The 16,502-nt window shown below is 38.1% G+C and overlaps 1 protein-coding gene across 2 annotated transcripts in view; it reads right to left on the reverse strand.

The window, feature by feature from the left end:
- The window catches only part of plpp1a (phospholipid phosphatase 1a), a 26,405-nt gene extending 10,573 nt beyond the window's left edge, over nt 1-15,832 (reverse strand). The window contains exons 1-3 of one of the 2 annotated variants that reach the window (XM_027175386.2): nt 15,613-15,832; nt 15,319-15,448; nt 7,885-8,039 (exon numbers count right to left, since the gene is read on the reverse strand). In XM_027175386.2, coding sequence (XP_027031187.1) covers nt 7,885-8,039; nt 15,319-15,376 — 213 coding nt within the window. In that variant the 5' untranslated portion in view covers nt 15,377-15,448; nt 15,613-15,832. Of the gene's footprint in view, nt 1-790; nt 943-7,884; nt 8,040-15,318; nt 15,449-15,612 lie in introns of both variants that reach the window. The other variant, XM_027175387.2, reaches the window with a different exon arrangement.
- Nucleotides 15,833-16,502: the final 670 nt, after the last annotated feature.

The following is a 16,502-nucleotide window of genomic DNA, read 5'->3' on the forward strand; positions in this document are numbered from 1 at the left end:
CTGCAATCGAGCTGTTAAAGATCACAATTTTATTCTAAACGTCAATTCATGTTGAATTTCATTTAGAATAATATAGATATTGGCTTTATGTCACCAAAACATCATAGAGTCTGTACACTCTAAATGCTCCCTACATAAAGTGTAACTTACATATTCAATAAAATATAATAAATAAAGAATATAAATAAAATAAAACCCACAAAAAAAATCCTGAATAAATTGCATTGCTATTGTCGGGGATTCATTCAGAAATGTTTTTGTACTTTTTTGTCTCTTGGTAATTAACTGCGAATATGACGTATTTTATTTATTTATTTGTTTGTTTGTTTGTTTATTTATTTTTATTTGCATCCCAATAGACAAATTGTAAAATATAGAAAAATGCATGCTAGCAATCCTAATCTGAACTGTATGAATATTATTAGTAAGTATAGTGTAAATTGAAGTTTTTGGTAATTAATTTTCTCACACTTTTATTGGTAAACTAAATATTTTATGTCTGTTATAAATAAAAATAAGTTAAATCTGTAGTAACTGTATTGAAAGACTAGTCCGTCTCCATTGACGTGATTTTTATCTACCTGCTCTCTACATGCTAGTGAATATTTAACTCTGCTTCTTTTTCAGACCATTTGTGATGTGTATTATAGAAATTTGAACAAGGCACTTGAACTCTTGACAGATCGGGATTTTTCCCTTTCAGGACTGGAGCTGAAAAACGCTGAGGCAAGCCAGAAACAGAGAGTGAGGATGAAGCAGAGACTACATGAACAAAACCAGGTACACTTACAGTAAGCAGCGTGACAGGTATCATTACTCCTCCTAATAACTCATAGGAAATGGTGTCATCCTTTAGAGGGTACTTGATCGAATCATCGTTACAGAAAAATCCCCGTTTGAACGGTGCGTGTTGCGGTGTGAGTATTGCGAATGGGAGTCCAGCTACCAAAGGAGAAAACAAACAAAGCAATGGGAGAGAAAAACAATAACAGCAGTGGGTTAAAAGAGAAGTGTGGACATGACACAAGGCCAAACCCAACACACACACACACACACACACACACACACACACACACACACACACAAACACACCGACATGCTGTGGATGGAAAGCAGACATGAGACGGTTGTTTAAAGTTTACTACGTGAGATTAGCCAGATGGTGTTTAGCATGGAGTGTGAGTTACATGACATATTAGACATCGTGTCAGGGCTGTAATGTGGTCCAATGTGATGACATCATATATGTTACACATAAATAATGAAAAGCAAAAAACAAAAAAACAAAAAAAACAGTCATACTAATAACAGAGTTGCGGCAGTAGAAAGAAAAAAAAAGAACAAATATAGCTCATGCGGTTAAAATGAAAAAAAAAAAAACATTAGTTCATTAGTAACCACAATAATCTACTGTACAAATATAAATTATACAATACAGCTAATAACTATGATTCTACTCCAAATTTAGAATTGATACAAATATAATGTTCCATATAAGAAAAACTAATACTGACCAGATTTCTAACATAACGTTATATATTACTACTATTACTACTAATAATAATCATAATGTATTTCCATGTGAGTTTATGTGAGTATTTCAACACAACTAGAAAATTAATACGCTTCGCTATTTCAGCTACAACAGTATGTGTGGAACATGTTTAGTCTTTAGAGTGTTAAATAAAATATTAGACAATTAAACATTATATTGACTCAAATTTGGTGCTCGTTTTACGGATATTTTATTGGGACATTAAAATTAATTCTATTAATTTGGCGATAATCTCAGACCCTGAATAGGAACATAAAGTATAGCATAAAGTTCTATAATAATAATAATAATAATAATAATAATAATAATAATAATAATAATAATAATAATAATAATAATAATGTATTTCCAGGTTAAATTTGTGTCTGGGGGCAAGTCGTGGCCTAATGGTTAGAGAGTCTGATTCGTAACCCAAAGGTTGTGAGTTCGAGTCTCGGGCCGGCCACGACTGAGGTGGAACCTTGAGCAAGGAACCGAACCCCCCAACTGCTTCCCGGGCGCCGCAGCATAAATGGCTGCCCACTGCTCCGGGTGTGTGTTCACAGTGTGTGTGTGTTCACTGCTGTGTGTGTGCACTTTGGATGGGTTAAATGCAGAGAACGAATTCTGATTATGGGTCACCGTACTTAGCCGTATGTCACGTCACGTCACCTCTAAACCTCAATGTGACATAACTGCACTAATCTACTGTACTGATATGAATTACACAGTTAAATAGAAAAGCTAATGTTAAAAAAGACCAAACTTTACAGCAGGCCTGTAATCACTTCTAGAAGATTTTCTGTTATAACTAATATCTAAACTTAAAGGTGGGGTCTCCGTTGTTTGAGAAATGCGTCAGAAAACCGCGTTGGGCCGCCAAACAAAACAAAAACAAAACTAAGGTGTAGCCAATGAGCAGAAAGGGGCATTTCTTGTCAATATGGGTAGTGTGTTCAGTGCCCATGTGTGACATTAGCAGAAAACGGTTTTAACACTGACACGGAGGATGAACAAAGAAAAAAGCAAAGAAAGGCGTACAATAAGGCCAGAAGCAGGACCCGTGTTAATATAGGATCAGCTTTCCAGCGCTGGAGAAAACTGAACATCTACAAAAATACATTTGTGTTACCAAAGTATTACTCATTGAGTTCATTTGTTGATAAAAAATATCCCCTCGGTCAGCTGCCCCAACAGGTCCCGCCATAATACCTGTCTGGGTTATACATGTCTGGTGTATTTGTGGGCGGAGCTATAAATACAGGGGTGGGACCCATTTGGGTTAGGGGCGTGTTTGTTTTGGTGATTTCAAATGTCAACATTAACTTTCAAACAACGGAGACCCCACCTTTAATGTTGTAGCTTTTTGTTCATTTAATTCATTACTTCTAGTTACTACTAGAACTAGTTAGTGTTAGTTAATACTGTAGTGATAACCCTGTATTTCTGTGTGAAGTTCAATTTGTGTTTGGTTTATCATTCAGTCTTAACCACTGCTGCGTTTCACCATGAAACTTCAATTAAATTAAATTTGAATCCCCGTTTGGGATTCAATTAAATTCTTCTTTATTTGAGACACGACAGTGAGTATGCGACAGGCTAAGAATTTTTTCTAGATTATATTATGTTGAACTAATATCTACTATTAATGTAGTAGTTTTTTGTCGATAAACCATCACTGAAGATATTAACGTTTGACAAGCTGGTTAACATCTGAACCTAAATTGAATGAAACAATATCTTGACTTTGTTATCCTGCAAGTTAACTCATCAGTATTTCAGATCTCATTTGGTCCTTATGTATAATGCTCATAAATCAAACTGAAAATCAGTTTGGATATAAAAAGTGACAATGTGGTAAATAATATAGTGCCGAATATTAGGTTCGCGGCCCATACGACTTTTCCTGAGTTTTCTTTTTTTAAGGCTTGCATACAGCTGAACCGTCGCTGCTCTAACGACACTCAAACAAAACACATGGGCAATGTGTTGAATACTGTGATATATCATGTGGTAAAATATTCTGGATTTGTCACTCTGCAGAACGTGATTGTTGTTTTGATAATCTCGTCCTGATCTCGCTGTAGCCTACACAAGCCGTTTGTTTTGACTCTTTAGTGGCTTTGAGGTCATGATGGAAAACTGCCCCAGTCAAATATACCATCAGATCTGGAAGGACATGATCACACAAAGCAAATTTAAGCCCATTTTGTGGTCTTTTTTTTTAAAATTATGACTGAATGGCTGAATCTGGCACACGGGTGTTGAATAAACAACCGCAATTTACAGGTATATAAAAGCTGAATTAGAGGTTTTTGACCTTTCCTACTGCTATGTCCCATTTTATGCCCTATAAACACATGAACCATAAAAAGCATGTGAGTTTCTGGAGCAAAAAAAAAAACAGTTCCTTAGTGATTATGGGATTACAGCAAACCAACACACACAGGTTATACGAGAATAACGAAGAGGTTAGCCTTCTGCAGACATCGTGCACTGAAACGTGACATTCAATCAAACAGTGATGCAAATCTACAGCTCATTTGCCTGAACGATGGGAGCGATTCGGCAGGAGGTTAAATAGTGAGGCGTCAGTGGGTCTAAAAAGGAAATGGGTATTTAAGATCTTCAGGTCATCCATGAGCTCCATTCTAATCACCAACTTAAAAGATGGGTCACTGCTAATTTAGGGTCCGAGTGATTCTTTGTTTCAATGAAATCAGGTTAGCTTCAGATCATATTTAATCATCTGCTCTTTTCAGAATCCCTCCGACAAAAAGACTTTTTTACTGACCGCATACGAGACGATGAGAGTCAGGAGTTTCTTTGTGTTTTGTTGAAGCTGAATGTTTTCCTACTTCCCAAATAATCACTCTTTTGTTTATTAATTAAACCTGGCGCTGTATTATTGTCTATTATTTACTATCATTAATGGTGTTCACACTATCCATCCCTCCATCTATCCATCCATGGACAATGTTTCTAATGAATTATTAATCATTATAGAGGCTAAAGAACTCCGGCTTTGTCTACATCCTCTATCGTAATCTGTGAGTTAACATGATTCGTTTATTTTTTCCATGGTGTCTTCCATCTGATGGGGAAGATCAAGTTCTTGTTCAGGTTTCTGATCCAAACCCTTTCGTATTATTTCTTTCATTCATGTGGGCTTGTCAACTTCTCAGCTTGTACAGCAAGTCTTTCAGCAGTCTGTTGTAGAGTTTTTGCATATGTTTTAACTGCTGCTAAGGATTTTCTAGCACCTGCATATCCTGTTCACCAAGTTTACCAAGTTTCTGGTCCTCATGTGAATTGTTTTTCCATCCACATATTTTAACCATGACTATGTATTTACTTTTGTTGAACCATGATGAACCTGATAAAAAGCTTCTTTTTTGGTTAAAAAGACAAATGAATCTCTGATCCAAGCCTTCATAACCTCCCAACTCAATGACGACCAACTTATCCTTATTATTATTATTATTTGTCTCAGGTAAGAATTTGGACCATTCATAGGTTCGTTCTACTGAAGTTCCACTGGTGTGTATTTGCGAGTCAAATCGGCTGTTTTGACAAATCGTTTTATCACATGTTCATTTTATTGGGGACCATAAAATGCATCAGGGCATTTTTAATCCCTTCCAAAAGTATTGGCTATACATATAGGAGAACGTTCGGGATTGAGATCAACAGATGACAACGAGGCGATAGATCGAGTCAGAACTTCAGATTTCATTTCCTGATATTTACATAAACAACACAGCACCTGGCACCTATTATTTGAACACACCCATTTTTTTCTTGTTGTGTTTTTTGTTGACTAGGTGTATCCTGGATTTGTTGTTAAAATGGATAAACCAACATGAAGACCAGAGAGCTGTCTATGGGTGATAAACAAACCATTTGGGGTTTGAGAAAAAGACAGAAAAGCAATCGGAGGCATTGCAGAAAGTTTGGGTTTAGTCAACGCAACAATGTGGAACGTCCAGAGAAAGAAAGAAATTGCTGGTTTACTAAAAATCAGACATGCAGATCCCAAGAGAAGCAACAGCAGTTAATGACAGAAACCTCACAAAAACCCCCCCCAAAAAACGAAAGAGGATGCAGTGCGAAATATATATATATATTACATGTACATATATATCGTTAGTATGTAGGATAAATAAATAAATAAATAAATAAATAAATAAATAAATGAATGAATGAATGAATGAATGAATGAATGAATGACCAGGCCTTGTTGTTCCAATACTTATGAAGTTGACTGTAGATTTAACTGCCATACTTTTTCACTGCTACACAGAGGAGGTATAGTTTACTTCAGTTACATATATAACATTGCTTTTATTTCAAGATCCTTCTCCATTTTTAACTTGAATTCCTGCTGGTGTCCATTTTTAACCCAACACAATTAGACCAAATTGCAAATGACTTCTGATTCATTAAATAAAGTCACTTCAGTGTATAATACAATAATATTAATATAAATTCCCTATCTAGTCCAGTACACTCAGAAATGAAGCCACATAAAGAACGATGCTTTCGAAATGGATGGAATGTGATATCGCTTTTAGAGCATCCGGTGAAAGCTGCATCGTCAACTCAGTGTCATATATTAGAAGGGATCTCATAACACACACACACACACACACACACACACACACACACACACACACACACACACACAGAGAGATTCTCTAAGTCTCTCTCGCACACAATCTGAGATAAACTTGCTGTTCACATGGTGCATTATGGGTAATGGGACATTTTCATTTGCGTAGCTGTTTAAACAGCTGCACTGGAGTCACACATATAAACTGACAGGCATGAACACATTTGTGCTCACAATCACAACACAATGTACCTAAAACAGCTGCAGTTAATCAATATTTGGTCAAAGTGGCCAATCACGACACCAAGAAGAAGTTCCAGGAAAATATTTCAGCTATTTCTGGAGGGACTTTTGTACAAAAACAGACCAAGTATTTCATCTGTGCTCCAGAAACGCGATCGGATCCAAAACAACGGTCTTTTATCAGCGGGGCCTTGATGCCCCAGATGTCTGGAAGCGAATCTTCCGCCTTTTAATTACATTCGGTATCTATTTATAAATCTGTTCAATAAACAAAATGATGATGGTCCATTTTCCTTTGTAACAATCTGTCCACGTTTTAGAGACGTTCATACGTGTTTCCCCTCCAGAAGGATGTTAGAATCCAAAGCTTTGTTTTGACACCATTTGATGAAAACCAGAAGCTGACCAAACTCTCTGCTTCATTTGCAGTGTCAGAAACCACAACAGAGGAAACCAAATCAAGCTGTATTACAATATATTACCAACTAATATTGAGTTGACATCCTCTGCCTTCACATCCTCTTTTACTAGCTGATTTTGAAAGTAATCTCAGGTCACATGCCCAGGGATCCTGTGTGTGTGTGTGTGTGTGTGTGTGCCTGTGTTTGTTTTCACTTTCTGAATGTTTAGCAGATTTTGGAGCTCAGCTTGTTTCGATCAATTCAACTGGCTTGGTTTAGATCGGAGCTGAATGAATCCAGTACAAGGACCTGGAAAGTAACTGCTGCTGCACTTAAACCAGTGAACACAGAGGACTGCTGCTAATCCATCGATATGCTAAGCTTTATGTACCCTATAGGGTAAACAAAATGTAAAAAAATTCCACCTCAGAAAACTCAAAAAGAAAAAAACCTTGGGTTAGGGATTTTTAAAAAAGTATAATATAAGTATAAGTATAATACATAAAAAAATCTCATGACTCTAAAACCTGCCAATCAAAAAAACAGGGACTCAAAATTCTTGAGACTCAAAAAGTGGGAATTCAAAGAAAAGAAAAAACAAAAAACATTGATATAAAAAATTCTCAGGACTCAAACATTCATGGATCTCTTTTACACCCACAGAGTCAAAGAGCTACTGCTAATCTATCAATATGATAAGCTTTATTGCAGCATCAGAGAACTCTTGGGACTAAAAGAAAAAAGTCTTGAGATTAAAAGAAATCTGGGAAATCTTTTTGCGGGGAAAAAACCTCATGGCAAAAAAATCTAGCAATCAAAAAAATCAGGGACTCAAAAACCTTGAGACGTGAAAACAAAGCACTTAAAAAAAACTGGGAGAAAATAATTTATGTAAAAAAAAGCAACTATTGCTAATCCTTCAATATGCTAATCTCCATGAGCCCTGTACATACTGCATTAGGAAAACTTGGTGCCTTATCCACCAATACTAAGTCTTATCTACTATAAGCTGTGCCATGAATTTATTAGCCAGTTAAACCCATTGAGATAAAGGAAACCCTGGGCATGTGAGCGATAGTAGCTGTGTTACTTACACTACAGATGGGCAGAGTGAAGCCCACCGTGTAGAGCACATTGGAGGTGACGGTGCTGGGGTGAAAAGGGTAACCGATGCTCTCGTCGTTACAGAAAAAGCCCCTCTGATAGGGCTTGATTTTACCCAGGTTAAAGGCCGCCAGAGGAAGGCCAGCTGTGGACGGAAAAAGGGTTAACAAAGGGTTAACATTTCAACACTGATACTCTCAGCCAATCAGAACTGAGAGACTGGTGTACTGAGCCTGGTGTACTGAGGTGCTGTCTGTTACTGAGACAGCTGAAGGATAAAAACCACAATCATCAATCCTGAGACTTGAGGAATTTTCATTCACATATCAAATAACTTCCAAACACGTCATGAGTCGTGAGCTATTCAGACAGTAGCGCTTGGTTCTTCATGGTCACGCTGGTAAGAAGGTGACAGTGACCATGTCGGCCACGCCGTTTAGAAATGAGGGATTTGTATACGGTGATATTATTTTATATTATTTTACTGTTCCTTTAAAAAAAGTTCTTTTGAAAATCCATGCAAGAGAAAGAGAAACCTTTAAGTATTTAGAGAACCTAGGAGTTCCTTTTAAGGATGTATAACTAAAAAAGGGCTTTATGAAATGACTGGTAATGTTTCTGAAGGATCTGTTTAACAAAACATGGTGGTTGTGTCATATCTGATGATCTGGAAATGCTGAATTCTGCACGCGAACAAAGCCGATAAACTTTATTTTGCTGCTTTTGTTTTTTTTCCTCAGGACTCTAAACTTGAATAATATATAGCCTTATGTGTGTCTTTGAAAAGGCAGAAAAAAAACTCCAGAAAGAAGAAGATCCTAATCTGATATGCAAAATTTAAAATGCAGAAATTAAAAAACAAAAAAAACCACAAACAAAAAAAAAAACATCAAGGAATGAATGTGTGGATAAGAACTGGATGTGGTAAAGAGGGCTGGAGGCGGAATGTTTGGACAGAAAGAAGTGTGTGTGTGTGTGTGTGTGTGTGTGTGTGTGTGTGTGTGTGTGTGTGTGTGTGTGTGTGTGTGTGTGTGTGTGTGTGTGTGTGTGTGTGTGTGGTTCTTTAGCTCATTGCAAAACATTTGGTTGTGAGATAAAAGTTTTTTGCAATAACGCACTCGGTTTGGAAACTGTAGTCACGCTGGACGAGCTGATGTTTGTTTCTTTCCCCATAAGCAGCGACATCATCAGGAGCAGGTTTAAGGCAGGATGATTATGGATGTTATGTTTGGATTGTGTTCAAACATTTGCATTTGCAATGTTTTGACGTGTAACGTAACAGTGGCGACATCCGAGCATAAATATTTTCCACTCCATTCCCTGGGATCAGTGATGTTGAAGCAGTTAAGGTTTATTTATTGTTGCAATCTGACCTCTGACCCTAAAATCTCCAGACTGTTATAATCGTGTGTTGTCTGACGTCTACCAGGCTGAGTGTGTAACCGTAACACGTCACACTGACACAAGCTGACAGGATAAAGCCTAAGCCTTAGGCTATTGTTCCAGGGAAACACACACACACACACACACACACACACACACACACACACACACACACACACACACACGCATACACACGGTTTTTATTTCCTTGTGAGTACCTTCCATTTACATTAAGGAAACTTATTCACTCTTTTAGGTTTGTTTGTTTATTTATTTATTTATTTTTATTTTAATGAAAGCTCCACTTTTGTAAAAATCCAAATGTCCCCATAATATCAAACCTGTCAGATATTCCTGTACTTGTGACTTTTGTTCTGTACCACAAATACATGCCAACACACGCATGTTCTTATTCAATACACTCATGTTGCATGTCAGCAAACAGTAGAGTCTGTTACTGAAAATGAGAGCATGTGACACACACACGCGCACTCGCACACATATACACACACACACTCGCACACATACACACACACACGCAGACATATACACACACACGTGCACTCGCACACATATACACACACACTCGCACACATATACACACACACACGCGCACTCGCACACATATACACACACACTCGCACACATATACACACACACACGTGCACTCGCACACATATACACACACACTCGCACACATATACACACACACGCGCGCGCACTCGCACACATATACACACACACACACACACACACACACACACACGCGCACATATACACACACCATAGATATCTATATACACACACACATACGCGCGTACGCACACATACACACACACACGCGCACAGAGCCGGGCAGAGCCAGCCTTGTGCTTGAGCATCAACGTTTTTCTCATTCTCTCAGAGAGAGAGAGAGAGAGAGAGAGAGAGAGAGAGAGAGAGAGAGAGAGAGATAGAGAATGACTGACAGAGACAGACAGATAGTGACACAGACAGACAGAGGAGAGACAGACAGACAGACAAACAGACAGAAAGAGTGCGCAGGATCTGGTTTCTGCACCGCAACCGGGTTTAAAAAGTGGAAAATGCTTCAACCTCTAATCCACATCTAGGTTTTTTGTGTGTAAACTAAACTGCACCTAAACTGGATCTCTTTGATGAACTGTATGTTTTGTGTATTACTGACATGGTCAAGCCCACCCCCTCCCCCCACCCCCGTTGTTATTTTTGTGGTTAGAAATAAAACAGTGATGTGGGTGGAGCTGCACAAGGGGGACGGACGGATGGACGGACAGAATCTGGTATTTTCAGCCCACTTTGGTCCAAAATTGCACTTGTACAACCGCTTAATGAAACCGGAGACCGACGCAAGACTGAAAAATGTTTTTTGAACTGAATTAATTAAGACGTACAGCAGACTTTGAAGTTTCGTACACAAGACCTGCCCTAAATCCCTGATTTTACAACTTATTACTGACACGACACATTCAGATGGAGCTAAAAAGATCCTGAGACTGTAAATAACTATCACTTCACCTCATCATCGAAAACTAATCCGTATAGATTATAGCCGAGTATCCTAAGACATAAAGACATATAGCCTAGTATTTCTATTCTTAAACGTGTAGAAATATGACATGTAGGACGTACGTGTCGAGAAAGCTTCGATCACGTACAGTAGGAAATCTGCAGGGAGCTTAAGAAAGCACTCACTCTTTTCTATCGTCTTCCAGCAGAACCGTAATGAAACTAGAAAGTACTGGAAAAATATAGACGATGGTTAAAACATCTACTTTGGTGAGTTTTACAAATTCCTAGCACAGCTAACAGTCTACACAGGTTCTGGTCATGTGACCTACAGCGTGTGGGGAAATGGTGGCGTGGTCGGTAAGGTCGGAAATGAAGACGCCGTTTCTTCCTCAGCCAGGAAATGACAGAGGGTCTAAAACTAAATCAATCAAATTTTCTGGGGTTTAATTGGTGCACTGGAACCTATCCAGGAATATTATTGATCCACACACACACACACACACACACACTTGCTTTCCCCTGCATGAGACAATGACTGTGCAAATTTAGTAAACTAAATCATTTGTAATGTTAATCCTACATGCAGAGTTATATTGAAATGTAAAATACACACACACACACACACACACACACACACACACACACACACACACACACACACACACACACACACACTCTTACTTTCCCCTGCATGAGACAATGACTGTGCAAATTTAGTAAACTAAATCATTGGTAATGTTAATCCTACATGCAGAGTTATATTGAAATGTAAAACACACACACACACACACACACACACACACACACACACACACACACACACACACACTCTTGCTTACAATGACTGTGCTAAATCATTTGTAATGTTAATCCTGCATACAGTTATATTCGAAAGGAAACACACACACACACACACACACACACACACACACACACACACACACACACACACACACACACACTCATGCTGGTGAGTGAAATAGACACAAGATCCATATGAGCAGCTGTGTTCCTGGCAGTAACATGAGCTGCAACTTCAAACCAGCATGCAACACACCCACCCACACCCACACACACACACGCACACACACGCCCTTTACTAATTACGAACACATAACAAACATACCTAATACCATCAGTATGTGTTCATTCAGAACAGACACGATCATAAGAACCGAGTGAACTCGCATCGCACTTCGTACCACATGAATTAAACAAAACTAGGGATCAGTTTTTAAGGTTATTTAATTAGCAGAATAAGATCTAAAAGTCCTAACAAGCTAGAACTGGTGAATCACAGAACCCATGCGACCATCAGCACCGTGTGTCATCTTCATACACACTTTATACACCCATTATGAAGCATCCGTTTCCCTTATTAATGTGTTACACATGTAGCAACGGGTCATCTGACAAAATATCACAGCACAATACATCGTCTGTATTTTAGCATTTGGGTTTTACAGCAAAGGGCCAGAAATTCAGCCGTGACCTAATTAGTTCATTTTCCTGGCCGTGTTTTTCAGTGTTTATCAGTATCAGTTGCTCATAAGACAAAAAACTTATTTTTAAATCATTTCATGATCTTTAACCTTTAGCTTCATCATTAATGATTACGAATTGTGTTTTTTTTATTTTTTTTTTTACTTCGAGGGGAAAAAGAACCTCAGCGTACACGAAGGTACGTTTTACTTCCTTTTTTAACGAGGGGGAAAAAGGAACACGATGTGAACAGAAATACCAACAAACATCAGCTGTGTGTTTCTCTGCCAAAAACACAGATTTGTTCCCGAGTGAAGTTTACTTCTAACTCTAACAAATTGTTTATTTGTTCATCTAGAATGTGAGTCATGCATCAAAATCCTGCTTGAGTAACAAATCGATAACATCGGCGTGTGTTTTGGTCTTAACGAAAGCCAAATGTTGGAAATAAACAAGTGGGGTTTGAGCTCAAAATGTTAGTTCGACATTCAACCTTGTGATTATTGTAAAATAATAAATGTTCCAATAAAGAGTCCAGAAGCTTTGTAGTGTGGTTAAAAACCAAACGTCGTTGTTTACCTTACAGTGAAAAAACCTTCGATGAATTTACGTGATCGAGCTAATTAAGCGAACTGAGCGGGGTTAACAGGGTTAGTTTCCGTACTTGATCTGAGCGTGTGAATAAAATCAAACCCCAAGCTGAGAATCAAACCCACAGTGCTGATGTTTTGTAATATTCACATTAGCACTGCACAATTTTACCCAGAGATTTCACACTGGAACTGAAACTTACGTTAATAATCGATCTCGAACAATCTCTATCAGTCAGTCTAGTCATTTAGAAACTTGTTTAAAGTCAGTTTAGTGTATAACCTGAATAATAAGCGAATAATTCACGTTTTGTCAAGAAATTTACGATTTCTTTTCTTAAATCGGACCGACGGTGTATTCTTCCACGTTTCCCGTATTTGGTCCAACTTCTGTCTATCACACGTTGGCTGTCAATTTCTAAGGAACAAATCGTCATGGAAACTAAAATTTATGCTGAATTAGACCAGAACAATATATATATATATATTTATATAAATATATACATTAAAATCTTGCTTAAATGTCTACAACATTTCAGTCCTGAGTGGCTACTTATTGTAGGCATCCAATTTCACAGAGGAAAAAAAACAGAAGCTATGAAAATGTCCTACATAAAATAAATCACCTTTAATTTTCTCTAAAAAAATATTTTTTTTATTAGCCTGGTCTCTCAAACCCCCCTAATGCAAACAAACCTTCAGTAAAAAAAATTCATTCTTATTATTAGTATTATTATTCTTATCTTTACTGATGTTTTTTATGGGAAAGGTTTTCATTCCAACATGACATCATGTTATATCATTAATAACGGATCACATGTTGTAAATGTAGTCGATGGAGAAGTACTGATGAGACACACAACACTGCACAATACTGCACTCTCGAGCAAGCAGCCAAGCAATTATACCCTAATTTACAGCAAAGTCCATATGGTCGTCATACCGTCCTGCTCTAATTCTTAGGAAATATATTCAGGGAAAGCATTTTAACATCAGAGAAAGATTTAATTGGATGTCTGTCCTTTTAACACACCTGTGTTTAAACCCAGTCTGTGTGTGAAGTGTGTGTGCTGAAATATGTTCCTCATATGCATAAGAATGGAAAACACTGCAAACCCAGTACCTTTGTTGATGCAGGAGGGTTTAACAGGGTGTGTGTGTGTGTGTGTGTGTGCATAAGTGTGTGCGTAAGTGTGTGAGTGTGTGTCCACGTTCTTCCCAGACAGGTTATTTATTTTATTTGTAAAGATTATTCTGACCTTTATAATGATAACATGATAAACTGGGCACAATCTGGTGGAGCAACTTGACAAACCCTAACACACACACACACACACACACACACACACACACACACACACACACACACACACACACACAAAGACTAAAAGCAGATGAGTGTGTTCATGAAAAAAGACACAAGTATCAGGTTATAACTGTTAATAGTAAATAAATCCTTCAGCTTTCAATATAGAAAAGAGCAATATAGTGAAAATAGACTTAAAATAGAGATTTTTAGGTTTTCTAAGCCTCTCACTCCGAATGCTTTCAACCAGCCATAACATTTAGTGTTTAGTGTCTTTAAATTTAAACCAGAATTAAAATACACTGTATGACTGACTGGATTTAAAGTCATGGACCAACACTGTATATCGTTAATGTTCTGGTTGTGAGTTGAGATTAGACGACTTGAGACGGGAATCTGACCACATGGTAGAAACAGTCAGTGTGTATATTTATATATTTATATACAACGATGCTGTACAAAGAGTTTCAGCCTGTATATCTTTGATCTGCATTTTCTTTAACATTCCATACCTAATTTGCATAGATTTAAGTATTCAAAGTTAAGCAGTCACAAGTTGCTTTGTCGCATGACGTTGTGAATGCAGGGTAAAGTCACATAGATTAAGCATGAGCATGAAACTTGAGGATCCTGAGGCATCTAGAGATGAATGTCCTTTCTACAGTCAGATAGGACATTATTCATAATAACACACTGTTGTTTATAACAGTTTATAATCACACCCTCCAGTGTCACCCAAATGAGTATGAGGTTCACTTTTGAGTCTGGACTTTTGGGCTTTGGACACAAACCTGTTTTGGCTGCTTGAGTACATTTGAAGTAAGAAATTAGCTTTTTCTTTACTGGGTTCAGGGCTGCACAATATGACCGTCATATATTATTTATTATATTATATATATATATATATATATATATATATATATATATATATATATATATATATATATATATATAAAATTTTCTCTATATTGTGATGCAGATTTTGGTGATCTGGAGCATCTGGACTGATGTGGATTGATGTGCATCTTGCAGCATTGTGTTAAATATCAACAAGACAAAAAACGATATTATCGCGATGACTGACATGATGATGTACCGTGCAGCCCTTAACACAAAGCACTATAAACACATACCTAGGACCAGACAGGCGACGTCCAGCAGCACGAACGGGATCCCGCGCGTGTCAAACATCTTCAAAGCGTCCCGAATGTAACGAATGCGCGCGAGCTCGATGTCCCTCAGTTTCACACCACCGACTGGCAGCTGAGAAAACAGTCAAAAGTCAGATGATAGCAAACGTGTGTGAAGTCACAGCGGCTGTCTGTTAGAGGCGTCCGGTGTTACAGCGGTGTTACAGAGACGTTACAGCGGCGGCGAGCGGAAATAAAACAGGAATAAATATTTATAATAATAATAATAATATTCACCCGGAAGTGGACATATTAAAAGAGGAAAGAGAGCAAGAAGGTGCTGATTTGCCGTGTATGCTGAGACGGACCGAGCATTTCAGTGTAATAAAATATATGAGAATCTTATTAAAGCTCGAGACACGACGGAGACCGGAGCAGCCGCTGAGTCTGTCATGCGCGTGCTGGAGTGGACTTTTCCCCGGTTACGACGTCACGTGTGTGTGTGTGTGTGTGTGTGTGTGTGTGTGTGTGTGTGTGTGTGTGTGTGTGAGAGAGAGAGAGAGAGAGAGAGAGAGAGTGTCTGTGTGTGTGTGTGTGAGAGAGAGAGAGAGAGAGAGAGAGAGAGAGAGAGAGAGAGAGAGAGAGAGAGAGAGAGAGTTTGTGTGTGTGTGTATATGTGTGTTTGTGTCTGTGTGTGTGTGTATATGTGTGTTTGTGTCTGTGTGTGTGTGTATATGTGTGTTTGTGTCTGTGTGTGTGTGAGAGAGAGAGAGAGTGTGTGAGCAAGAGAGAAACAAAAAACACGCCCTCGACACGCCCACAGCCGCAAAGGAAACACAGTATTTTTAGAAACAGGGAACTCCCACTTTATTATCTTTATTTAATTCTATATTTTAATAGAACTCCCTGTAACCCTCTCTGTAACCACTTCCGGGTTTGGTTCACACCTAGAGGGCGCACGAGAGAGCGTTTCAATTTTCAATTCTCTTCTACAATCGCTTACATTATTTATATCTGTGTGTGTTGGTGTGTGTGTGTATGTGTTTTTGTGCGTGTGTGTGCGTGTTTGTGTGTGTTTCTATGTGTGTGTATGTGTGTGTGTTTCTATGTGTGTATATGTGTGTGTTTCTGTGTGTGTGTGTTTGTGTGTTGTTATGTTGTTAATATGTTGCATCAATTATAAAAGA

Source organism: Tachysurus fulvidraco, chromosome 20 (assembly GCF_022655615.1).
Source record: "Tachysurus fulvidraco isolate hzauxx_2018 chromosome 20, HZAU_PFXX_2.0, whole genome shotgun sequence".
Classification (NCBI taxonomy): Eukaryota; Metazoa; Chordata; class Actinopteri; order Siluriformes; family Bagridae; genus Tachysurus; species Tachysurus fulvidraco.